Consider the following 26,841-nt stretch of genomic DNA (forward strand, 5'->3'; position numbering starts at 1 on the left):
GAGACCCCGAGAGCTGACACCCGAGACCCCGAATTATACCGAGACCCCGAATTATACCGAGACCCCGAGAGCTGACACCCGAGACCCCGAGTTATACCGAGACCCCGAGAGCTGACACCCGAGACCCCGAATTATACCGAGACCCCGAATTATACCGAGACCCCGAGAGCTGACACCCGAGACCCCGAGTTATACCGAGACCCCGAGAGCTGACACCCGAGACCCCGAATTATACCGAGACCCCGAGAGCTGACACCCGAGACCCCGAATTATACCGAGACCCCGAGAGCTGACACCCGAGACCCCGAATTATACCGAGACCCCGAGAGCTGACACCCGAGACCCCGAATAATACCGAGACCCCGAATTATACCGAGACCCCGAGAGCTGACACCCGAGACCCCGAATTATACCGAGACCCCGAGAGCTGACACCAGAGACCCCGAATTATACCGAGACCCCGAATTATACCGAGACCCCGAGAGCTGACACCCGAGACCCCGAATTATACCGAGACCCCGAATTATACCGAGACCCCGAGAGCTGACACCCGAGACCCCGAATTATACCGAGACCCCGAGAGCTGACACCAGAGACCCCGAATTATACCGAGACCCCGAATTATACCGAGACCCCGAGAGCTGACACCCGAGACCCCGAGTTATACCGAGACCCCGAATTATACCGAGACCCCGAGAGCTGACACCCGAGACCCCAAATTATACCGAGACCCCGAGAGCTGACACCCGAGACCCCGAATTATACCGAGACCCCGAATTATACCGAGACCCCGAGAGCTGACACCCGAGACCCCGAATTATACCGAGACCCCGAGAGCTGACACCCGAGACCCCGAATTATACCGAGACCCCGAGAGCTGACACCAGAGACCCCGAATTATACTGAGACCCCGAGAGCTGACACCCGAGACCCCGAGTTATACCGAGACCCCGAGAGCTGACACCCGAGACCCCGAGAGCTGACACCCGAGACCCCGAATTATACCGACACCCGAGAGCTGACACCCGAGAGCTGACACCCGAGACCCCGAGAGCTGACACCCGAGACCCCGAATTATACCGAGACCCCGAGAGCTGACACCCGAGACCCCGAATTATACCGAGACCCCGAGAGCTGACACCCGAGACCCCGAATAATACCGAGACCCCGAATTATACCGAGACCCCGAGAGCTGACACCCGAGACCCCGAATTATACCGAGACCCCGAGAGCTGACACCAGAGACCCCGAATTATACCGAGACCCCGAATTATACCGAGACCCCGAGAGCTGACACCCGAGACCCCGAATTATACCGAGACCCCGAATTATACCGAGACCCCGAGAGCTGACACCCGAGACCCCGAATTATACCGAGACCCCGAGAGCTGACACCAGAGACCCCGAATTATACCGAGACCCCGAATTATACCGAGACCCCGAGAGCTGACACCCGAGACCCCGAGTTATACCGAGACCCCGAATTATACCGAGACCCCGAGAGCTGACACCCGAGACCCCGAATTATACCGAGACCCCGAGAGCTGACACCCGAGACCCCGAATTATACCGAGACCCCGAATTATACCGAGACCCCGAGAGCTGACACCCGAGACCCCGAATTATACCGAGACCCCGAGAGCTGACACCCGAGACCCCGAATTATACCGAGACCCCGAGAGCTGACACCAGAGACCCCGAATTATACTGAGACCCCGAGAGCTGACACCCGAGACCCCGAGTTATACCGAGACCCCGAGAGCTGACACCCGAGACCCCGAATTATACCGACACCCGAGAGCTGACACCCGAGAGCTGACACCCGAGACCCCGAGAGCTGACACCCGAGACCCCGAATTATACCGAGACCCCGAGAGCTGACACCCGAGACCCCGAATTATACCGAGACCCCGAGAGCTGACACCCGAGACCCCGAATTATACCGAGACCCCGAATTATACCGAGACCCCGAGAGCTGACACCAGAGACCCCGAATTATACCGAGACCCCGAGAGCTGACACCCGAGACCCCGAGTTATACCGAGACCCCGAATTATACCGAGACCCCGAATTATACCGAGACCCCGAGAGCTGACACCCGAGACCCCGAATTATACCGAGACCCCGAGAGCTGACACCCGAGACCCCGAGAGCTGACACCCGAGACCCCGAATTATACCGACACCCGAGAGCTGACACCCGATACCCCGAGAGCTGACACCCGAGACCCCGAATTATACCGAGACCCCGAGAGCTGACACCCGAGACCCCGAATTATACCGAGACCCCGAGAGCTGACACCCGAGACCCCGAGTTATACCGAGACCCCGAGTTATACCGAGACCCCGAATTATACCGAGACCCCGAATTATACCGAGACCCCGAATTATACCAAGACCCCGAGAGCTGACACCCGAGACCCCGAATTATACCGAGACCCCGAGAGCTGACACCCGAGACCCCGAATTATACCGAGACCCCGAGAGCTGACACCCGAGACCCCGAATTATACCGAGACCCCGAGAGCTGACACCCGAGATCCCGAATTATACCGAGACCCCGAATTATACCGAGACCCCGAATTATACCGAGACCCCGAATAATACCAAGACCCCGAGAGCTGACACCCGAGACCCCGAGTTATACCGAGACCCCGAGAGCTGACACCCGAGACCCCGAATTATACCGAGACCCCGAGAGCTGATACCAGAGACCCCGAATTATACCGAGACCCCGAGAGCTGACACCCGAGACCCCGAGTTATACCGAGACCCCGAGAGCTGACACCCGAGACCCCGAATTATACCGAGACCCCGAGAGCTGATACCAGAGACCCCGAGTTATACCGAGACCCCGAGAGCTAACACCCGAGACCCCGAATTATACCGAGACCCCGAGAGCTGATACCAGAGACCCCGAATTATACCGAGACCCCGAATTATACCGAGACCCCGAGAGCTGACACCCGAGACCCCGAGTTATACCGAGACCCCGAGAGCTGACACCCGAGACCCCGAATTATACCGAGACCCCGAGAGCTGATACCAGAGACCCCGAATTATACCGAGACCCCGAATTATACCGAGACCCCGAGAGCTGACACCCGAGACCCCGAGTTATACCGAGACCCCGAGAGCTGACACCCGAGACCCCGAGTTATACCGAGACCCCGAGAGCTGACACCCGAGACCCCGAGAGCTGACACCCGAGACCCCGAGAGCTGACACCCGAGACCCCGAGTTATACCGAGACCCCGAGAGCTGACACCCGAGATCCCGAATTATACCGAGACCCCGAGAGCTGACACCCGAGACCCCGAGAGCTGACACCCGAGACCCCGAATTATACCGAGACCCCGAGAGCTGACACCCGAGACCCCGAGAGCTGACACCCGAGACCCCGAATTATACCGAGACCCCGAGAGCTGACACCCGAGACCCCGAATTATACCGAGACCCCGAGAGCTGACACCCGAGACCCCGAGAGCTGACACCCGAGACCCCGAATTATACCGAGACCCCGAGAGCTGACACCCGAGACCCCGAATTATATCGAGACCCCGAGAGCTGACACCCGAGACCCCGAATTATACCGAGACCCCGAGAGCTGACACCCGAGACCCCGAGTTATACCGAGACCCCGAGAGCTGACACCCGAGACCCCGAATTATACCGAGAGCTGACACCCGAGACCCCGAATTATACCGAGACCCCGAGAGCTGACACCCGAAACCCCGAATTATACCGAGACCCCGAGAGCTGACACCCGAGACCCCGAATTATACTGAGACCCTGAGAGCTGACACCCGAGACCCCGAATTATACCGAGACCCCAAGAGCTGACACCCGAGACCCCGAATTATACCGAGACCCCGAGAGCTGACACCCGAGACCCCGAATTATACCGAGACCCCGAGAGCAGACACCCGAGACCCCGAATTATACTGAGACCCCGAGAGCTGACACCTGAGACCCCGAATTATACCGAGACCCCGAGAGCTGACACCCGAGACCCGAATTATACCGAGAGCTGACACCCGAGACCCCGAGTTATACCGAGACCCCGAGAGCTGACACCCGAGACCCCGAATTATACCGAGACCCCGAGAGCTGATACCAGAGACCCCGAATTATACCGAGACCCCGAGAGCTGACACCCGAGACCCCGAATTATACCGACACCCGAGAGCAGACACCCGAGACCCCGAATTATACCGAGACCCCGAGAGCTGACACCCGAGACCCCGAATTATACCGAGACCCCGAGAGCTGACACCCGAGACCCCGAATTATACCGAGACCCCGAGAGCTGACACCCGAGACCCCGAGTTATACCAAGACCCCGAGAGCTGACACCCGAGACCCCGAGTTATACCGAGACCCCGAGAGCTGACACCCGAGACCCGAGTTATACCGAGACCCCGAGAGCTGACACCCGAGACCCCGAATTATACTGAGACCCCAAGAGCTGACACCCGAGAGCTGACACCCGAGACCCCGAATTATACCGAGACCCCGAGAGCTGACACCCGAGACCCTGAACTATGCCGAGACCCCGAGAGCTGACACCCGAGACCCCGAATTATACTGAGACCCCGAGAGCTGACACCCGAGACCCCGAATTATACCGAGACCCCGAGAGCTGACACCCGAGACCCCGAATTATACCGAGACCCCGAGAGCTGACACCCGAGACCCCGAATTATACCGAGACCCCGAGAGCTGACACCCGAGACCCCGAATTATACCGACACCAGAGACCCCGAATTATACCGAGACCCCGAGAGCTGACACCTGAGACCCCGAATTATAACGACAACAGAGACCCCGGATTATACCGAGACCCCGAGAGCTGACACGAGAGACCCCGAATTATACCGAGACCCCGAGAGCTGACACCAGAGACCCCAAATTATACCGAGACCCCGAGAGCTGACACCAGAGACCCCGAATTATACCGAGACCCCGAGAGCTGACACCCGAGACCTCGAATTATACCGAGACCCCGAGAGCTGACACCAGAGACCCCGAATTATACCGAGACCCCGAGAGCTGACACCTGAGACCCCGAATTATACCGAGACCCCGAGAGCTGACACCTGAGACCCCAAATTATACCGAGAGCTGACACCCGAGACCCCGAACTATGCCGAGACCCCGAGAGCTGACACCCGAGACCCCGAGAGCTGACACCTGAGACCCCGAATTATACCGACACCAGAGACCCCGAATTATACTGAGACATGAGACCCCGAATTATACTGAGACCCCGAGAGCTGACACCCGAGACCCCGAATTATACCGAGACCCCGAGAGCTGACACCCGAGACCCCGAATTATACCGAGACCCCGAGAGCAGACACCCGAGACCCCGAATTATACCGAGACCCCGGATAATCACTGACTTAGACACTATATATCTCAAATAACGAAGTTATGACATCACGTTTCATTAGAAAACCTAAAAAGACCAATCAGAAATATATGTACACAAAACAGCGAGTGTGCGGCCAGGCCAGCACAGCCCCTGGTACCACCACAGGGAGCATAAGAGGACCCCATAAAGACACTGGTGTCTCCCTACCAGTCCGCGGAGGATGGCACCCTACCCTATGATGCAGCCCCCTATCATACCCAGATGGCCCTAATAAAGGGGTGAGAGAAGACCTCGAAATGACGGGCCTGCAGAACGCAGCACAGTGTGGAGTGTGCGGACATCATACGCTGGAGAGAAGGACACAATGACACATTCATGAATCTCTGCCACCGCCACAGGGGGCAAGAGAAGATCACGGGGTAATAATCTGCATAGAAAACTGTTCCCAGCATTGTTAGGTGCTGAGTATGCAGGACACCCGATATTTCTCAATGTCTTACCCCACCAATGGGATCCTCAGGTGACAGAATCGGGAGAAAAACTTAGATGGTCCACTATGCATCGGGGAAGGGGGTACAATGTCCTCCTCCCATTCTCCACCATCCTCCCCCTTCTCTGTTCTCCATCCTGCTCCTCTGTCCTCCATCCTCCTCTTTCCTTTCTTTCCTCTGTCCTCCCCCTCCATCCTATGTCCTCTTTCTCTTCCTCCTCCATCCAGTTCCTCCACTTAGTCCTCTTCATCCTTCCCCACCTCCATCCAACTCCTCCTCAGTTCCTCTCTATCCTCCCCCTCCTCTGTCCACCTCCTCCATCCTCCCCTTTCCTCATTCTCCACTGTTCTCCCCCTCATTCTCCATTATCCTCCTCCTTCATCCTCCTTTTCCTCTGTTCTCCATCCACCTCCTCTTTCCTCCCTTTTGTCCTCTGTCCTCCTTCCACCTCCTTTTTCCTCCTTCTCCATCCTCCTCCTCTGTCTTCCTCTTCCATCCTCCTCTTCTGCCTCCTCCGCAGTCCTCCACCTCATCTGCCCCTCCATCTTACGTCCTCCTCCATCTAGCTCCTCCTAGTCCTCTTTCTCCTTCACCTCCTCCTCCATCCTTCTTTCTCCTCCATCCATATCCTCCCCCTCCTCCTCTGTCCTCCATCCATCTCATCCGTCCTCCCCCTCTACTTTCCTCCTCTGTACTCCTCCTCTATCCTCCTTCTGTCTGGTGCTTTCCCTCCACAGTCCTCCTGGTGTGGTGACACTTGTTGCTTTCCTCCCTCCAGATCCCGTACACACGTTGTCCAGTGAGAAGGACCATGCTCAGGCCGCGCTCCGAGCGCACGTGTCCCACGACAGGATGGTGCGTACAGTGAGGGTCTACACCTGACCATTCTGCCGTTGGTGGGCGATATAATAATAATAATCTTTATATAGCGCAAACATATTCCGCAGCGCTTTACAGTTTAACAGTTTCAAAACACAAGTCATAAGTAACAACGTTAACAATACAATAATTAAAGCACAATAAGCCGCCCCTGCTGGTGAGAGCTTACAATCTACAATGAGGTGGGGGGGATACAGAGGACAGGGGTGTATTTACAATGGTGTATCTACAATGATAGTCCAGCCATCCTGAGGGAGTGAGAGATGGATGGAGGTAGTGAATGGGCTACACACGCACACTTACACATAGAATGACTGTGATTAGTGAATGTGATAGGCCGCTCTGAACAGATGTGTTTTGAGGGAGCGCCTGAAACTATGCAAATTGTGGTTAGTCCTAATTTCTTGGGGTAGAGCATTCCAGAGGATTGGCGCAGAGCGAGAGAAGTCTTGGAGTCGGGAGTGGGAGGTGCGGATTAGTGCAGAGGTTAGTCGAAAGTCGTTTGCAGAGCGCAGTGGTCGGTTAGGCCGATAGACAGAAATGAGGGAGAAGATGTAGGAGGGTGCCGCACTGTGGAGAGCTTTGTGGGTGAGAACAAGTACTTTGAATTGGATCCTATAATGAATGGGCAGCCAATGTAAGGACTGGCGAAGAGCGGAGACATCTGAGTACCGATTAGTCAGATAGATGACCCTGGCTGCTGCATTAAGTATGGACTGGAGAGGGGATAGTGGAGTAACGGGGAGACCAATTAATAGAGCGTTGCAGTAATCCAGGCGGGAGTGGATCAGGGCGACAGTGAGGGTTTTTGTTTCCATGGTGAGAAAAGGGCGGATTCTAGGGATGTTTTTTTAGGTGTAAGCGGCAAGAGCGGGCAAGAGATTGTATATGGGATGTGAAGGAGAGATTGGTGTCAAACATAACACCCAGACAGCGCGCCTGCTGCCGGGGTGTTATTGTGGTACCACCCACAGAGAGGGAAATGTCAGATTTAGGGAGGTTAGTAGACGGCGGGAGCAGAAGAAGTTCAGTTTTGGAGAGGTTGAGTTTCAGATGGAGAGCGGACATGATGTTGGAGACTGCGGACAGACAGTCAGTGGCGTTCTGTAGTACAGCGGGGGTAAGGTCGGGGGAAGACGTGTATAGTTGTGTGTCATCAGCATAAAGATGGTACTGAAAGCCAAAACTGCTGATGGTCTGTCCAATTGGGGCCGTCTAGAGAGAGAAGAGAAGGGGGCCAAGGACTAAGCCCTGAGGTACCCCGACAGCAAGAGGAAGAGGAGATGACGTGGAGCCAGAGAACAAAACACTGAAGGAGCGGTCAGAGCGATAGGAAGAGAACCAGGAGAGAGCAGTGTCCTTAATGCCTAGTGACTGGAGCCTAGAGAGTAGGAGATGGTGGTCAACAGTTTCGAAAGCTGCAGAAATGAGAAGAATGAGCAGAGAGTGGTCACCGTTACGTTTTGCTGTCAGAAGGTCATTGGTCACTTTGATGAGTGCAGTTTCTGTCGAATGTAGGGGGCGGAAGCCGGACTGTGAGGGGTCTAGAAGGGAGTGACTGGAGAGGTAACGGGTAAGGCGGGAGTAAACTAGGCGTTCCAAAAGTTTAGAGATGAAGGGGAGATTGGAGACTGGTCTGATGGGTCGAGAGCGGGTTTCTTTAGTAATGGAGTAACGATGGCGTGTTTGAAGGAGGATGGGAAAATGCCAGAGGAGAGGGTGAGATGTGACGACTGGAGAGAGAGACTGGAGGAGATGTTGTGATGGTCAACGTGTGACTGGACACACCGCCTCCAGCAGGGCGAATTTCTATGGCACACGTGACCCTGGATACACCGCCTCCAGTAGGGCGAATTTAAATAATATAACGTGCAGCCGGATACACCGCCTCCAGGAGGCGAATTTCAGAATTACACATATAACTGGATACACCGCCTCCAACAGGGCGAATTTAAATAATAAAGGGAAACACCAGGGAAACTGATACAATGGAGGGCCCTGCGATAGGGAACGGGGACGTGGAGACCTTCTGCATTCCCCTGAGTCAGTGTCTCTACACTCCTAACGATCCCTAGGCCGGTTCCGCACCGGGCGCCGATCAGGAACCTAAAAGCCCTAGCTCGCCCTGCACCTATCCCTTTGTAGTGAAATGGCCGGTGCAGAAACTAATCTCACCACTGCATTGAAACACACAAAAGGAAAGTTACAAAACAGGGGTAACACCACTTAGCTTTGCTCTGTTGCTCTTGCTCCCAGCAACAGAGTCCACCACCAGAATGCAGCTTTCCTCCAGAATAGCTGCTACACCAGAGCTCTGCCTGAGCTGCAAGGAACTCCTCTCTGTAGTTCCTTCCTCCACCAGACTTGGTTGGAAATGAGCAATATCACCAACCGTGAGTGAGAGAACAAGACACACCTATATAGTTAAACCAGAGCAATCACACCTGTTAGTGATAATCACGTGCACTAAACTAAAGAAACCAGAGTGCAATGACTCTACCGGCCACCGGGGGCAAAACTAGAACTGAAATCACAGTGCAATGACCCCAATGGCAAAACTACCTTATAGCCAAAGGCTTGAAGGAAAAAAAAAGGTTACTAGTGCATTTATCTGTCATAATCCAACCTGGATCATGACTGATGTGAGGGAATGGGGTCGGTAGTGCAAGTGGTCGGACAAGAGGAAGAGAGGAGTCTGGAGACTTCTTCTGTGATGGGATCATAGAATCATAGGGTACCGTTACACCTAGCGACTCACCAGCGATCCCGACCAGCGATATGACGCGGTCAGGATCGCTGGTGCATCGCTAGGTGGTCGCTAGTGAGCTAGGGGTCGCTACTTACCTGTCAGACGTGGCGATCCTGCGTCCTCCCGCCCGGCTCCATGCGTCGCTCGTCGTCACAGCAGGAAGCGCCGCAGGAAGCTGACGATGAGGAATGGTCCAGGACGTTCTCGCGTGATCAGCGATAACCAGCGGGGGAGCCGGTCGGAGGTAAGTATCACATGCAGCGATACCGCTAGCAATATCGCTGCAACGTCACAAAATCGGTGACTTTACAGCGATATTGCTTGCGATATCGCAGTATGTAACGGGGGCTATAGAATCATAGAATCGTAGAGTTGGATGGGACCTCCTGGGCCATCTGGTCCAACCCCCTGCTCAAAGCAGGATTCGCTAAATCATCCCAGTCAGATGTCTTTCCAGCCTCTGTTTGAAGACTTCCATTGAAGGAGAACTCACCACTTCTCGTGGCAGCCTGTTCCACTCATTGATCACTCTAACTGTCAAAAAGTTTTTTCTAATATCTAATTTGTGTCTCCTCCCATTCAGTTTCATCCCATTGCTTCTAGTCTTTCCTTGTGCAAATGAGAATAAAGTTGATCCTTCTACAATGTGGCAGCCCTTTAGATATTTGTAGACGGCTATTAAGTCTCCTCTCAGTCTTCTCTTCTGCAAACTAAACAATCCCAAATCCTGCAACCTTTCCTCATAACACAGGGTTTGCAGACCGGTCACCATTCTGGTCGCTCTTTTCTGAACTTGCTCCAGTTTGTTGATGTCTTTTTTAAAATGTGGCGCCCAAAACTGGACACAATATTCCAGATGAGGTCTGACCAAAGAGGAGTAGAGGGAAATAATGACTTCACGTGATCTAGACTGTATGCTTCTGTTAATACATCCTAGAATTGCATTTGCCTTTTTTGCTGCTGCATCACACTGTTGACTCATATTCAGTCTGTGATCTATTAGTATTCCCAAGTCTTTTTCACATGTGCTGTCACTTAGCCCTATTCCTCCCATTCTGTATATGCTTTTTTCATTTTTGTTGCCCAGATGTAGTACTTTGCATTTCTCCCTGTTAAAAACCATTCTATTAGTTGCTGCCCACTGCTCCAGTTTATTTATATCTTTTTGAATCCTCTGTCTCTCTTCTCTAGTATTAGCTATCCCTCCTAGCTTTGTGTCATCAGCAAATTTAATCAGTTTACCCTCAATTCCTTCATCTAAATCGTTGATAAAGATGTTGAACAATACAGGGCCCAGGACAGAGCCCTGTGGTACCCCACTTGAGACATTCTTCCAACTAGATGTGCAGCCATTTACGACCACTCTTTGGGTCCGATCACTAAGCCAGTTATGAATCCACCTAACAGTTGCCTTGTCCATTCCATACTTAGTCATTTTTTCAATAAGGATTGTATGAGAGACTTTGTCAAATGTGGAAAGTGAGCCAGGGGAAATGCAGGGAGGGATGGGAGTCACAGCACTTGGTGGTTGGGAGCAGATTTCCTGACGGATATTATCTATTTTTTCTGTAAAGTGGGAGGCCAGGTCATCTGCACAAATGTCTGTGATAAGGGCTTGTGCTTTTGGCCTGAGGAGGGAGTGAATGGTGTCAAAAAGTTTCTTGGGGTTGTTGGCTAGTGAGGAGATCAGGGTGGTGTAGTAGGTCTGTTTGGTGAGGTGAAGGGCAGCGTTATAGGTTCTTAGCATAAATTTGAAGTGGATGAAGTCTTCTGGTGTGCGGGTTTTTCTCCATCGGCGTTCAGCACTCCTAGAGCCGTCACCTACATCTCACTGCTGGGAGCTCATGACGCTCAGATATCACCCAGCAGACAATCAGGGTTCTCCTTTAGTTTTGGGGGCAGGACCTTTTATTTCCTTACTGACATGTCTTTATAGCATTAGAGTTTTTTTTTGTATTTTCTGAATTCTCATTATTTATTGTTATAGCGCCATTTATTCCATTTACATGTGAGGAGGGGTATACATAATGCATACTAGTACAGTAATCTTAAACAATACAAGTCACGACTGGTCCAGGAGGAGAGAGGACCCTGCCGGTGAGGGCTCACAATCTACAAGGGATGGGTGAGGATACAGTAGGTGAGGGCAGAGCTGGTCATGCAGCGGTTTGGTGGATCGGTAGTTACTGCAGGTTATAGGCTTGTCGGAAGAGGTGGGTCTTCAGGTTCCTTTTGAAGGTTTCCATGGTAGGCGAGAGTCTGATATGATGGGGTAGAGAGTTCCTGAGTAGGGGGGAAGCACGGGAGAAGTCTTGTATGCGATTGTGGGAAGAGGAGATAAGAGGGGAGTAGAGGAGGAGATCTTGTGAGGATCGGAGGTTGCGTGCAGGTAAGTAGCGGGAGACGAGGTCACAGATGTATGGAGGACACAGGTTGTGGATGGCTTTGTATGTCATACTTAGGGTTCTGAACTGGAGTCTCTGGATAATGGGGAGACAATGCAGGGATTGGCAGAGGGGAGCGGCCGGGGAATAGCGGGGGGACAGGTGGATGATTGACAGAGGGAAGAGGCCGGGGAATAGCGGGGGGACAAGTGGATGATTGACAGAGGGGAGAGGCCGGGGAATAGTGGGGAGACAGGTGGATGATTGACACAGAGGAGCGGCCTGGGAATAGCGGGGGGACAGGTGGATGATTGACAGAGGGGAGAGGCTGGGGAATAGCGAGGTGACAGGTGGATAATTGACAGAGGGAAGCGGCCGGAGAATAGTGGGGGGGACAGGTGGATGATTGACAGAGGGGAGAGGCCGGAGAATAGTGGGGAGACAGGTGGATGATTGACACAGAGGAGCGGCCTGGGAATAGCGGGGGGACAGGTGGATGATTGACAGAGGGGAGAGGCCGGGGAATAGCGAGGTGACAGGTGGATAATTGACAGAGGGAAGCGGCCGGAGAATAGTGGGGGGGACAGGTGGATGATTGACAGAGGGAAGCGGCCGGAGAATAGTGGGGGGGACAGGTGGATGATTGACAGAGGGGAGAGGCCGGAGAATAGCGGGGAGACAGATGGATGATTGACAGAGGGGAGAGGCCGGGGAATACCGGGGAGACAGTTGGATGATTGACAGAGAGGAGAGGCCGGGGAATAGCGGGGGTGACAGGTGGATGATTGACAGAGGGGAGAGGCCGTGGAAGAACGGGGAGGGGATAGAGGTGGATGATTGATAGAGGGGAGAGGCTGGGGAATAGCGGGAGACAGGTGGATGATTGACACAGAGGAGCTGCCTGGGAATAGCGGGGAGGACAGGTAGATGATTGACAGAGGGGAAAGGCCGAGGGAATAGCGGAGGGGAAAGGTGAATGATTGACAGAGGGGAGAGGCCGGGGAATAGCATGGGGACAGGTGGATGATTGACAGAGTGGAGCGGCCGGGGAATAGCGTGGGGACAGGTGGATGGTTGACAGAGGGGAGCGGCCAGGGAATAGCGGGGGGGACAAGTGGATGATTGACAGAGGGGAGCGGCCGGGGAATAGCGGGGAGGACAGGTGGATGATTGACAGAGGGGAAAGGCCGGGGAATAGCGGGGAGACAGGTGGATGATTGACAGAGGAGAAAAGCCGGGGAATAGCGGGGGGGACAGGTGGATGATTGACAGAAGGGAGAGGCCGGGGAATAGCGTGGGGACAGTTAGATGATTTACAGAGGGGAGCGGCCGGGGAATAGCGGGGAGGACAGGTGGCTGATTGACAGAGGGGAAAGGCCGGGGAATAGCGGGGAGACAGGTGGATGATTGACAGAGGAGAAAGGCCGGGGAATAGCGGGGGGGACAGGTGGATGATTGACAGAAGGGAGAGGCCGGAGAATAGTGGGGGGACAGGTGGATGATTGACAGAGGGGAGAGGCCGGAGAATAGCGGGGAGACAGATGGATAATTGACAGAGGGGAGAGGCCGGGGAATACCGGGGAGACAGTTGGATGATTGACAGAGAGGAGAGGCCGGGGAATAGCGGGGGTGACAGGTGGATGATTGACAGAGGGGAGAGGCCGTGGAAGAACGGGGAGGGGATAGAGGTGGATGATTGATAGAGGGGAGAGGCTGGGGAATAGCGGGGGACAGGTGGATGATTGACACAGAGGAGCGGCCTGGGAATAGCGGGGAGGACAGGTAGATGATTGACAGAGGGGAAAGGCCGAGGGAATAGCGGAGGGGAAAGGTGAATGATTGACAGAGGGGAGAGGCCGGGGAATAGCATGGGGACAGGTGGATGATTGACAGAGGGGAGCGGCCAGGGAATAGCGGGGGGGACAAGTGGATGATTGACAGAGGGGAGCGGCCGGGGAATAGCGGGGAGGACAGGTGGATGATTGACAGAGGGGAAAGGCCGGGGAATAGCGGGGAGACAGGTGGATGATTGACAGAGGAGAAAGGCCGGGGAATAGCGGGGGGGACAGGTGGATGATTGACAGAAGGGAGAGGCCGGGGAATAGCGTGGGGACAGTTAGATGATTTACAGAGGGGAGCGGCCGGGGAATAGCGGGGGGACAGGTGGATGATTGACAGAGGGGAGCGGCCAGGGAATAGCCGGGGGGACAGGTGGATGATTGACAGAGGGGAGCGGCTGGGGAATAGTGGAGAGGACAGGTGGATGATTGACAGAGGGGAGCGGCCGGGGAATAGCGGGGACCCTCCTCCACCCTCCTCCACTCTCCCCATCCTCCTCCGCCCTCTCCACCCTCCCTCTACCCTCCTCGGTCCTCTCCATCCTCCTCTGCCCTCTCCACCCTCTCCACCTCCGCCCTCTTCACCCTCCTCTGCCCTCTCTCTCGACCCTCCTCCGCCCTCTCTCTCCACCCTCCTCCGCCCTCTCTCCCCACCCTCCTCCGCCCTCTCCATCCTCCTCCACCCTCTCTCCCCACCCTCCTCCGCCCTCGCCATCCTCCGCCCTCTCCACCCTCCTCCGCCCTCTCTCTCCACCCTTCTCCACCCTCCTCCGCCCTTTTTCTCCCCCCACCTCGGCCCTCTCCACCCTCCTCAACCCTTTCTCTCTGCTTTTCTTGTCCTTTTCTCTCCGCCCTCCTCGCCCTTTCTCTTCTCCCTCTTTGGCCCTTTCTCTCTACCATCCTCGCCCTTTTCTCGCCGCCTTTCTCTCCACACTTTTTGCCCTTTTCGTCCCTTTCTCCCCTTCCTCCTTGCCCTCCTCGCCCCTTGCTCTCCATCCTCCTCGTCCCTTGCTCTCCTCCTTCCTCGCCCTTTGCTCTCCACCCTCCTCGCCCCTCTCTCCGCTCTCCTCGACCCTTTGTCCGCTCTCTTTGCCCATTTCTCGCCGCGTTCTCTCCACCCTCCTCGCCCTTCCTCTAGACCCTCCTTGCTCCTTTCTCTCCACCCTCCTCGCCGCTTTCTTTCCACAGTCCTTGCCCCTTTCTCTCCGCCTTCCTTGCCCCTTTCTATTCACCGTCCTCGCCCCCTTCTCCGCCCTCCTCTCCCCTTCCTCTCCGCCATCCTCGCCTCTTTCTCTCCGCCATCCTCGTTCGTTTCTCTGCCTTCCTCTCCACTATCCTCGCCCCTTTCTCTCTGCCCTCCTCGCTCTTTTCTCTCCACTCTCCTCGCCCCTTTCTTTCCACCCTTCTCACCCTTCCTCTCCGCCATCCTTGCCCCTTCCTCTCCACTCTCCTCGCCCTTCCTCTCCGCCCTCCTCATCCCTTTCTCTGCTCTCCTCGCCCCTTTCCCTCCACCCTCCTTGCCCCTTTCTCCGCTCTCCTCGCCCCTTTCTCCGCTCTCCTCGCCCCTTTCTCTCCACCCTCCTCGCCCCTTTCTCCGCTCTCCTCGCCCCTTTCTCCGCTCTCCTCGCCCCTTTCCACCCTCCTCACCCCTTTCTCTCCACCCTCCTCGCCCCTTTCTCCGCTCTCCTCGCCCCTTTCTCCGCTCTCCTCCTACCTCCGCTCTCATCGCCCCTTTCTCCGCTCTCCTCGCCCCTTTCTCCGCTCTCCTCACCCCTTTCTCCGCTCTCCTCGCCCCTTTCTCCGCTCTCCTCGCCCCTTTCTCCGCTCTCCTCGCCCCTTCCTCCGCTCTCCTCGCCCCTTTCTCTCCACCCTCCTCGTCCCTTTCGCCGCTCTCCTCGCCCCTTTCTCCGCCCTCCTCGTCCCTTTCTCCGCTCTACTTGCCCCTTTCTCTCCACCCTCCTCGTCCCTTTCTCCGCTCTCCTCGCCCCTTTCTCCGCCCTCCTCGTCCCTTTCTCCGCTCTCCTTGCCCCTTTCTCTCCACCCTCCTCGCCCCTTTCTCCGCTCTCCTCGCCCCTTTCTCTGCTCTCCTCGCCCCTTTCTCCGCTCTCCTCGCCCCTTTCTCCGCTCTCCTCGCCCCTTCCTCCGCTCTCCTTGCCCCTTCCTCTGCTCTCCTCGCCCCTTTCTCTCCACCCTCCATGCCCTTTCTCCACTCTCCTCGCCCCTTCCTCTGCTCTCCTCGCCCCTTTCTCCGCTCTCCTCGCTCCTTTTTCTGTCTCTCTGGGCAGAGGATGGTGATCGGGTGTTACCTCAGGTGATCCATGAGAGGGATGTGTAAACCCGCCATATCCTGTTGCTCACCGCTGATTTCTCAGTTGCTCCTCAGTGGTGCAGTTGGTGATTTTTTGGTTTGTCTTTGGTGTTTGTGTCCTCTGGTTCCTCGGTTCCTCTATATGCTTCTTGATCTTCCATGCGTGTTCATCTCTGCCTTCCCGGTGTAGTTTATTGCTGTGTTTGACCCAACTGTGACCGCCAGCAGCCCCGCTATTGGCACCTGGGAAGGGTTCTGCAAAAGACCCCCTGCAGGTGGGAGTAGGTGTAGAGTACCCCGGCCCTCGGGGTATTAGGGTGACGGTATACTGCCCTCCGTCCGGTCATCTCACCACTACTCCAGGGTCACAACCACATAATCCCTGGCTTGTGTAACTCGGCACCGCTGCTCCTGGTGATTGACAGCTCGGGCCGTCAGCATAGTTTCTTTTATGGATGTCCCTACAGGTGCAGGACAGCCATAATCTTGCATTTAGGGGACGACACTCGGTACAGACATAAGGGGACTTTATTTCTCTTTTTTAATTTCAGCAAAAAGTCCCAGAATTTCCCACAATGTTCAGTGAGTTGGTGCATGAGCCGCGCTTCACCCTGCGCCTGCAGCTCCAGGACCCCGTCCCCCAATTCATTAATCGCCAGTGGAGGGGAAGAGACGAGCAGAAACGGAAGGCACTGCAGCAGCTGAACGTGTAAGTCATAACTGAGAACAACCAGCGGGGGCAGTGCAGACCTGGAGTGACTGCTGTGTAATAGCTGATAGTGACCAGTGGGGGCAGTGCAGACATGGAGTGACTGCTGTGTAATACCTGACAGTGACCAGTGGGGGCAGTGCAGACATGGAGTGACTGCTGTGTAACATCTGACAGTGACCAGCGGGGGCAGTGCAGACCTGGAGTGACTGCTGTGTAACATCTGACAGTGACCAGCGGGGGCAGTGCAGACCTGGAGTGACTGCTGTGTAATACCTGACAGTGACCAGCGGGGGCAGTGCAGACATGGAGTGACTGCTGTGTAACATCTGACAGTGACCAGCGGGGGGCAGTGCAGTCCTGGAGTGACTGCTGTGTAACATCTGACAGTGACCAGCGGGGGCAGTGCAGACCTGGAGTGACTGCTGTGTAACATCTGACAGTGACCAGCGGGGGCAGTGCAGACCTGGAGTGACTGCTGTGTAATACCTGACAGTGACCAGCGGGGGCAGTGCAGACATGGAGTGACTGCTATGTAACATCTGACAGTGACCAGCGGGGGGCAGTGCAGTCCTGGAGTGACTGCTGTGTAACATCTGACAGTGACCAGCGGGGGCAGTGCAGACATGGAGTGACTGCTGTGTAACACCTGACAGTGACCAGCGGGGGCAGTGCAGACCTGGAGTGACTGCTGTGTAATACCGGAGAGTGACCAGCGGGAGCAGTGCAGACCTGGAGTGACAGCTGTGTAATACCGGGGAGTGACCAGCGGGGGCAGTGCAGACATGGAGTGACTGCTCTGTAATACCTGACAGTGACCAGCGGGGGCAGTGCAGACATGGAGTGACTGCTGTGTAATACCTGGCAGTGACCAGCGGGGGCAGTGCAGACATGGAGTTACTGCTGTGTAATACCTGGCAGTGACCAGCGGGGGCAGTGCAGACCTGGAGTGACTGCTGTGTAATACCTGAGAATGACCAGCGGGGGCAGTGCAGACATGGAGTGACTGCTCTGTAATACCTGACAGTGACCAGCGGGGGCAGTGCAGACATGGAGTGACTGCTCTGTAATACCTGACAGTGACCAGCGGGGGAAGTGCAGACATGGAGTGACTGCTGTGTAATACCTGGCAAGTGACCAGCGGGGGCAGTGCAGACATGAAGTGACTGCTCTGTAATACCTGACAGTGACCAGCGGGGGCAGTGCAGACAGACATGGAGTGACTGCTGTGTAATACCTGACAGTGACCAGCGGGGGCAGTGCAGACCTGGAGTGACTGCTCTGTAATACCTGACAGTGACCAGCGGGGGCAGCGCAGACATGGAGTGACTGCTGTGTAATACCTGACAGTGACCAGCGGGGGGCAGTGCAGACAGGCATGGAGTGACTGCTGTGTAATACCTGACAGTGACCAGCGGGGGCAGTGCAGACATGGAGTGACTGCTGTGTAATACCTGACAGTGACCAGCGGGGGCAGTGCAGACATGGAGTGACTGCTGTGTAATACCTGATAGTGACCAGCGGGGGGCAGTGCAGACAGACATGGAGTGATTGCTGTGTAATACCTGACAGTGACCAGCGGGGGCAGTGCAGACCTGGAGTGACTGCTGGGTAATATCTGACAGTGACCAGCGGGGGGCAGTGCAGACATGGAGTTACTGCTGTGTAATACCTGGCAGTGACCAGCGGGGGCAGTGCAGACCTGGAGTGACTGCTGTGTAATACCTGAGAATGACCAGCGGGGGCAGTGCAGACATGGAGTGACTGCTCTGTAATACCTGACAATGACCAGCGGGGGCAGTGCAGACATGGAGTGACTGCTCTGTAATACCTGACAGTGACCAGCGGGGGCAGTGCAGACCTGGAGTGACTGCTGTGTAATACCTGACAGTGACCAGCTGGGGCAGTGCAGACAGACATGGAGTGACTGCTCTGTAATACCTGACAGTGACCAGCGGGGGCAGTGCAGACATGGAGTGACTGCTGTGTAATACCTGACAGTGACCAGCTGGGGCAGTGCAGACAGACATGGAGTGACTGCTCTGTAATACCTGACAGTGACCAGCGGGGGGCAATGCAGACATGGAGTGACTGCTGTGTAATACCTGACAGTGACCAGCGGGGGGCAGTGCAGACAGGCATGGAGTGACTGCTGTGTAATACCTGACAGTGGCCAGCGGGGGCAGTGCAGACATGGAGTGACTGCTGTGTAATACCTGAGTGACCAGCGCGGGCAGTGCAGACATGGAGTGACTGCTGTGTAATACCTGACAGTGACCAGCGGGGGGCAGTGCAGACAGACATGGAGTGACTGCTGTGTAATACCTGCAAGTGACCAGCGTGGGCAGTGCAGACATGGAGTGACTGCTGTGTAATACCTGATAGTGACCAGCGGGGGGCAGTGCAGACAGACATGGAGTGATTGCTGTGTAATACCTGACAGTGACCAGCGGGGGGCAGTGCAGACCTGGAGTGACTGCTGTGTAATATCTGACAGTGACCAGCGGGGGGCAGTGCAGACATGGAGTTACTGCTGTGTAATACCTGGCAGTGACCAGCGGGGGCAGTGCAGACATGGAGTGACTGCTGTGTAATACCTGAGAATGACCAGCGGGGGCAGTGCAGACATGGAGTGACTGCTGTGTAATACCTGACAGTGACCAGCGGGGGCAGTGCAGACATGGAGTGACTGCTCTGTAATACCTGACAGTGACCAGCGGGGGCAGTGCAGACCTGGAGTGACTGCTGTGTAATACCTGACAGTGACCAGCGGGGGGCAGTGCAGACATGGAGTGACTGCTGTGTAATACCTGGCAAGTGACCAGCGGGGGCATTGCAGACATGGAGTGACTGCTCTGTAATACCTGACAGTGACCAATGGGGGCAGTGCAGACATGGAGTGACTGCTCTGTAATACCTGACAGTGACCAACGGGGGCAGTGCAGACATGGAGTGACTGCTCTGTAATACCTGACAGTGACTAGCGGGGTCAGTGCAGATCTGGAGTGACTGCTCTGTAATATCTGACAGTGACCAGCGGGGGCAGTGCAGACAGACATGGAGTGACTGTTGTGTAATACCTGAGAATGACCAGCAGGGGCAGTGCAGACAGACATGGAGTGACTGTTGTGTAATACCTGAGAATGACCAGCGGGGGCAGTGCAGACCTGGAGTGACTGCTGTGTAATACCTGACAGTGAACAGCGGGGGCAGTGCAGACAGACATGGAGTGACTGCTGTGTAATACCTGACAGTGACCAGCGGGGGCAGTACAGACCTGGAGTGACTGCTGTGTAATACCTGACAGTGACCAGCGTGGGCAGTGCAGACCTGGAGTGACTGCTGTGTAATACCTGACAGTGACCAGCGGGGGGCAGTGCAGACATGGAGTGACTGCTGTGTAATACCTGGCAAGTGACCAGCGGGGGCATTGCAGACATGGAGTGACTGCTCTGTAATACCTGACAGTGACCAACGGGGGCAGTGCAGACATGGAGTGACTGCTCTGTAATACCTGACAGTGACTAGCGGGGTCAGTGCAGATCTGGAGTGACTGCTCTGTAATATCTGACAGTGACCAGCGGGGGCAGTGCAGACAGACATGGAGTGACTGTTGTGTAATACCTGAGAATGACCAGCGGGGGCAGTGCAGACCTGGAGTGACTGCTGTGTAATACCTGACAGTGAACAGCGGGGGCAGTGCAGACAGACATGGAGTGACTGCTGTGTAATACCTGACAGTGACCAGCGGGGGCAGTACAGACCTGGAGTGACTGCTGTGTAATACCTGACAGTGACCAGCGGGGGCAGTGCAGACATGGAGTGACTGCTGTGTAATACCTGGCAAGTGACCAGCGGGGGCAGTGCAGACATGGAGTTACTGCTGTGTAATACCTGGCAGTGACCAGCGGGGGCAGTGCAGACCTGGAGTGACTGCTGTGTAATACCTGAGAATGACCAGCGGGGGCAGTGCAGACCTGGAGTGACTGCTGTGTAATACCTGACAGTGACCAGCGGGGGCAGTGCAGACATGGAGTGACTGCTGTGTAATACCTGGCAAGTGACCAGCGGGGGCAGTGCAGACATGGAGTGACTGCTTTGTAATACCTGACAGTGACCAGCGGGGGCAGTGCAGGCATGGAGTGACTGCTGTGTAATACCTGACAGTGACTAGCGGGGGCAGTGCAGACATGGAGTGACTGCTCTGTAATATCTGACAGTGACCAGCGGGGGCAGTGCAGACATGGAGTGACTGTTGTGTAATTCCTGAGAATGACCAGCGGGGGCAGTGCAGACCTGGAGTGACTGCTGTGTAATAGCAGAGAGTGACCAGCGGGGGCAGTGCAGACATATGGTGATGGGTGCAGGGTCCTCACACATTTCTGCGCTCTCATGTGCACGGATGACCATTAACCCTTTGTGTTGTGTTCCAGATCCCGACCGTCCTCTTTTGTCTCGGGTGACACTGATGCTGGAGATGTCTCCGGCAGGGACAGATACAGGTTCTTTGAGAGGTTTGTGCCCCATAGACAGATGGCAGCAGGTGGAGCCGGATGAGTGGGAAGCCACCATGGACTCTAGATCACATGATTCCTGGCGTTGGCTGCAGTGTAGGGGTCCGTGACTCCGCGGTCATGTGACGTGTGCGCCGGCCGCTCTTATCCCACCATCTGTTATATTTCAGGCCGCTGATCCCGTTCTCTCAGCAGACAGCGCCCAACGTGCTCCTCGCGGTCTCCAGGTGAGCGGACGTGTCCGGGGGCAGCCGTCATCACTGCACACGATGGGAGTTATACTCCTCCTGCAGTCAGGTAGTAAGTGTTGGTGCTAGCCTTATTTCTAACGGCAGGTTGGAGCAGCCCGAACGGCCGGACGCGGCACCCTCACCCCTGGTGCGCACAGTGGCCATCCAGACCGACTATCGTGACAGCGAAGCGCAGACTGACCCCTACAGTCCGCAGTTTATAGTGCAGCCGGGGTCGGTGCCCGAGGTGCTGATGCTGGCGAACCTCTCGTGGGGTGAGTATGTGCTGTCTCTTTGCTCAGGTGCAGAAGTCTCATTGTTTTGGACTCTATTTCCTGGTTGCATGCTGAGGGTTTGCTGCAGTGTGTCGGTGCAGGTCATCGTTACTGTCTCTGGGTCCCCAGGACGCGGCCTTCCGGCTGGATTGGCCGAGGTGGAGATGATCGAGCGTGCCCGTGAGAAGCGAGCCTGGGAAGCCACCCTGCCGCCGCTCAGTGATCCCTCCCAGCTGGAGAAGAGGCGGAGGATGATGGACGAGCAGGAGAGGAAGGAGTGGGCCTTCAGGGAGCGGGAGATTGAGAAGTAAGTCCATGATGGCCGCTGCACTGCTGTGTGTCCAAGTACCATGCGACTGAGCACGCGGGGTCGAGCCCTGTGTGGCTGAGTCCTGTGTGGCCGAGCCCCATGTGGCCGTGCCCTGTGTGGCTGAGCCCTGTGTAGCCGAATCCTGTGTGTCCGAGCCCTGTGTGTCCGAGCCCAGTGTGGCCTATCCCTGTGTGGGTCCGAGCCCTGTGTTATCGAGCCCTGTGTGGCCGAGCCCTGTGTGTCCGAGCCTGTGTGTCCGATCCCTGTGTGTCCGATCCCTGTGTGTCCGATCCCTGTGTGTCCGATCCCTGTGTGTCCGAGCCCTGTGTAGCAGAGTCCTGTGTGGCCGAACCTTGTATGTCTGATCCCTGTGTGGCCGGGTCCTGTGTGTCCGAGCCTTGTGTGACCGAGCCCTGTGTGTCCGAGCCCTGTGTGTCCGAGCCCTGTGTGTCCGAGCCCTGTGTGGCCGAGCCCTGTGTTGCCGAGCCCTGTGTGGCCGAGCCCTGTGTGTCCGATCCCTGTGTGTTCGATCCCTGTGTGTTCGATCCCTGTGTGTCTGAGCCCTGTGTAGCAGAGTCCTGTGTGGCCGAGCCTTGTGTGACCGAGCCCTGTGTGTCCGAGCCCTGTGTGGCCGAGCCCTGTGTGTCCGATCCCTGTGTGTCCGATCCCTGTGTGTCCGATCCCTGTGTGTCCAAGCCCTGTGTAGCAGAGTCCTGTGTGGCCGAACCCTGTATGTCTGATCCCAGTGTGGCCGAGTCCTGTGTGGCCAAGCCCTGTGTAGCCGGGTCCTGTGTGTCTGAGCCCTGTGTGGCCGAGCCCTGTGTGTTCGATCCCTGTGTGTCCGATCCCTGTGTGTCCCGAGCCCTGTGTGGCCGGGCCCTGTGTGTCGGATCCCTGTGTGGCCTATCCCTGTGTGTCCGAGCCCTGTGTGTCCGAGCCCTGTGTGGCCGAGCTGTTGTGAAATCGCTTTCTGGCCTCCCTCTGGTTATTACTGAAGGTAGTGGAGCTGGTCAGATTGACAGAGGGGTTGTGAGTTCTCTTTCTGGGCTCCCTCTGGTGGTTACTGGAGGTAATAGAGCTGATCTGATAAACAGAGGTCTGCCACCTGATAATGGAAATCTGGGGCTTCAGATTGGGATTGTCTGATCGTGTAGAGCAGCTGGCTGTTGAATTGCAGGGAATTTCCGCCTATCTTGCTTATTCACATGCTGCGGAACCAAAGATCCCTACTCCTGATGTGTTTTTTGGGGATCGGTCTAAATTTTTGAATTTTAAGAATAATTGTAAATTATTTCTTGCCTTGAAGCCTAGCTCATCGGCGAGTTCTGCGCAGCAGGTTAAAATTGTCATCTCCTTGCTGCGCGGCGATCCCCAGGATTGGGCTTTTTCTCTGACACCCGGAGATCCTATTCTGACTAATGTGGACGCATTTTTTCAAGCCTTGGGGTTGTTGTATGATGAACCTAATGCTGTTGATCAAGCTGAGAGAACCCTGTTGGCATTAAACCAGGGTCAGGATTCTGCAGAGTTATACTGTCAAAAATTCCGAAAGTGGGCGGTCCTTACTACATGGAATTATAGTGCTTTGTCAGCTCTCTTTCGGAAGGGTTTATCAGAGACCGTAAAAGATGTTATGGTGGGATTTCCTGTTCCTTCTGGTCTGGATGATTCTATGTCATTAGCCATTCAAGTTGATCTGCGTTTACGTGAACGTAGAACTACACGAGAGGCGCTGCTACCTTTTGAACAAACGTCTGAACCTATGCAATGTGATAGGGTTTTGTCTAGGGCGCAACGTCAGGCGTTTAGAAGGTGTAATAAGCTGTGTTTTTTCTGTGGAGACGCCTCTCATACTATTTCTGTCTGCCTTAAACGAGAAAAACATTTTGGGCACACATTTGCTGTGGGCAGTGTACAACCTAAGTTCCTTTTGGCAATTACTCTGATCTGCTCCTTATCCACATTTTCCGCTAAGGCTTTTGTGGATTCAGGAGCAGCTCTGAATCTGATGGATTTGGACTTTGCTAAACGTTGTAGTTTTCCCATGATATCCCTGTGGACGCCTATCCCTTTGAGGGGTATTGATGCTACTCCTTTGGCGGAGAATAAACCCCAGTTTTGGACCCAGGTGATAATGCGGGTCGCCCCGGACCACCAAGAAAATTGTAAATTTTTGGTGCTGCACAATTTGCATGATACTATTGTTCTGGGTTTTCCCTGGTTGCAGACTCATAATCCTGTGTTGGATTGGAAATCTGTGTCTGTGGTGAGTTGGGGTTGTCAATGTGCCCTTGGTGACACTCCTATTTTCTCCACCTCTCCCCAGTCTCATGATGTTCCTGATTATTTGGCTGATTTTTCTGATGTATTTAGTGAGAGTAAGTCTGCGTCTTTGCCTCCTCATAGGAGTTATGACTGTGCAATTGAGTTAATGCCTGGGTGTAAATTTCCCAAGGGTCAGCTTTTCAACTTATCAGTACCCGAACATGATGCTATGCGATCCTATATTAAGGAGTCGTTGGAGAAGGGTCATATTAGACCATCCTCGTCACCTTTAGGTGCTGGGTTTTTTTTTGTGGCCAAGAAAGATGGTTCATTAAGACCGTGTATTGACTATCGTTCCCTTAACAAGATGACGGTTAAATATCAGTACCCGTTACCCCTGATGTCTGATTTATTCTCCAGAGTTAAGAGTGCCTGCTGGTTTACTAAGCTTGACCTCAGGGGGGCGTATAATCTTATTCGCATCAAGCACGGGGATGAATGGAAGACGGCGTTTAATACTCCGGAGGGACATTTTGAGTACCTGGTGATGCCTTTTGGGCTCACTAATGCCCCTTCTATCTTCCAATCCCTTATGAATGATTTTTTCCGGGACTTTGTGGATAAGTTTTTGATCATCTATCTGGATGATATTTTGATCTTTTGTAGTGATTGGGATTCTCATGTGGAACACGTCCGGACTGTGTTACGGATTTTGAGGGAGAATTCCCTGTTTGTTAAGGGATCGAAATGCCTCTTTGGTGTACAGAGGATTTCATTTTTGGGATTCGCTTTGTCCCCGTCGGCTATTGAAATGGACCCGGCCAAGGTACAGGCCATTTATGATTGGGTTCAGCCCATTTCTTTGAAGGCTCTCCAGAAGTTTTTGGGTTTTGCTAATTTCTGCCGTAAATTTATAAGTAATTTTTCTGGTATTGTCAAACCACTGACTGATCTGACCAAGAAGGGAGCTGATGTGCTGAATTGTTCTCCAGAGGCAGTCACGGCATTTCAGGAGCTTAAGCGGAGATTCACTTCTGCTCCGGTTCTTCAGCAACCTGATGTCTCACTCCCATTTCAGGTGGAGGTAGATGCTTCTGAGATTGGTGCAGGAGCCGTTTTGTCCCAAAGAGATCCGGTGACTTCTAAGATGAATCCCTGTGCCTCCTTTTCTCGAAAATTCTCCCCATCTGAACGCAACTATGACGTGGGGAATCGGGAATTGTTGGCCATGAAATGGGCATTTGAAGAGTGGAGACATTGGTTGGAGGGAGCTAGACATCAAGTTGTGGTCCTCACCAACCACAAGTATTTGATTTATCTTGAATCAGCCAAACGCTTGAATCCTAGACAGGCTAGGTGGGCCTTGTTTTTCACGTGTTTTAATTTTGTGATCACCTTTCTTCCGAGCACTAAGAATGTTAAGGCAGACTCCATTTCTAGGAGTTTCTTTCATGTGACCGAGCCTACTACCATTCTAAATGAGGGTGTAGTTCTTTCTGCCATCTCACCCAATTTGAGACGTGCCCTGGAGGAATTTCAGGAGGACAAACCTGAACGTTGCCCTATAGGAAAATTGTATGTCCCTGACCTGAGGAGGAAGAGAGTAATGTCTGAAATTCATTGCTCCGCGTTGGCTGGTCATCCAGGTATTTTTGGTACCAGAGATTTGGTGAGTCGGTCTTTTTGGTGGCCTGCCTTATCTCGTGATGTCAGGAATTTTGTGCAGTCCTGTGGGACTTGTTCCCGGTCTAAACCCTGTTCTCGCTCTAGTGGGTTGTTGATGCCCTTGCCGGTGCCCAGGAGGCCATGGACCCATACCTGAATGGATTTTATTTCCAATCTTCCTGTCTCTCAGAGAATGACTGTTATAAGGGTGATTTGTGATAGATTTTCTAAGATGGTCCATCTTGTACCACTCCCAAAGTTGCCATCTTCTTCAGAGTTGGTGCCCTTGTTTTTACAACAGGTGGTTCGGTTACATGGGATTCCTGAGAACATTGTGTCGGACAGAGGAGTCCAGTTTGTCTCCTGATTCTGGAAAGCCTTTTGTTCCAATCTGGGAATTCAGTTATCTTTCTCCTCTGCGTTTCATTCTCAGACCAATGGGCAGACTGAGAGAACAAACCAGACCTTGGAATCTTATTTGAGATGTTTTATATCTGCTGATCAGGATGACTGGGTCTCATTTTTGCCCTTGGCCGAATTCGCACTAAATAATAGAGCTAGTTCTGCCTCTTTGATGTCACCCTTTTTCTGTAATTTTGGGTTTCATCCTCGATTCTCTTCAGGGCAGGTGGAATCTTCGTCCTGCCCAAGTGTTGACACTGTGGTTGTGAGAATGCAGCAGATATGGGACCAAGTGGTGGATAAGTTGTCCCTCTCTCAGGAAAAAGCCCAACGGTTTTCCAACCAGCATAGGACCATTGGTCCCCGGTTTAAAATAGGTGATATGGTTTGGTTGTCTTCAAAAAATATTCCTATGAAGGTTGCGTCTCCAAAATTCAAGCCAAGAT

The 26,841-nt window shown here is 54.3% G+C and overlaps 1 protein-coding gene across 1 annotated transcript in view; it reads left to right on the forward strand.

Annotated features, from left to right (window-relative positions):
* Window positions 1–26,841, forward strand: part of CFAP91 (cilia and flagella associated protein 91) — a 57,327-nt gene that overhangs the window by 3,106 nt on the left and 27,380 nt on the right. The window contains 6 exon segments of the mRNA XM_073576968.1: window positions 6,646–6,722; window positions 16,577–16,734; window positions 21,168–21,248; window positions 21,419–21,475; window positions 21,584–21,753; window positions 21,883–22,060. Of these exon segments, the coding sequence (XP_073433069.1) occupies window positions 6,646–6,722; window positions 16,577–16,734; window positions 21,168–21,248; window positions 21,419–21,475; window positions 21,584–21,753; window positions 21,883–22,060 (721 nt within the window).

This window comes from Dendrobates tinctorius, unplaced genomic scaffold, assembly GCF_039654945.1.
Source record: "Dendrobates tinctorius isolate UK_male_01 unplaced genomic scaffold, ASM3965494v1 ptg000054l, whole genome shotgun sequence".
Taxonomy (NCBI): Eukaryota; Metazoa; Chordata; class Amphibia; order Anura; family Dendrobatidae; genus Dendrobates; species Dendrobates tinctorius.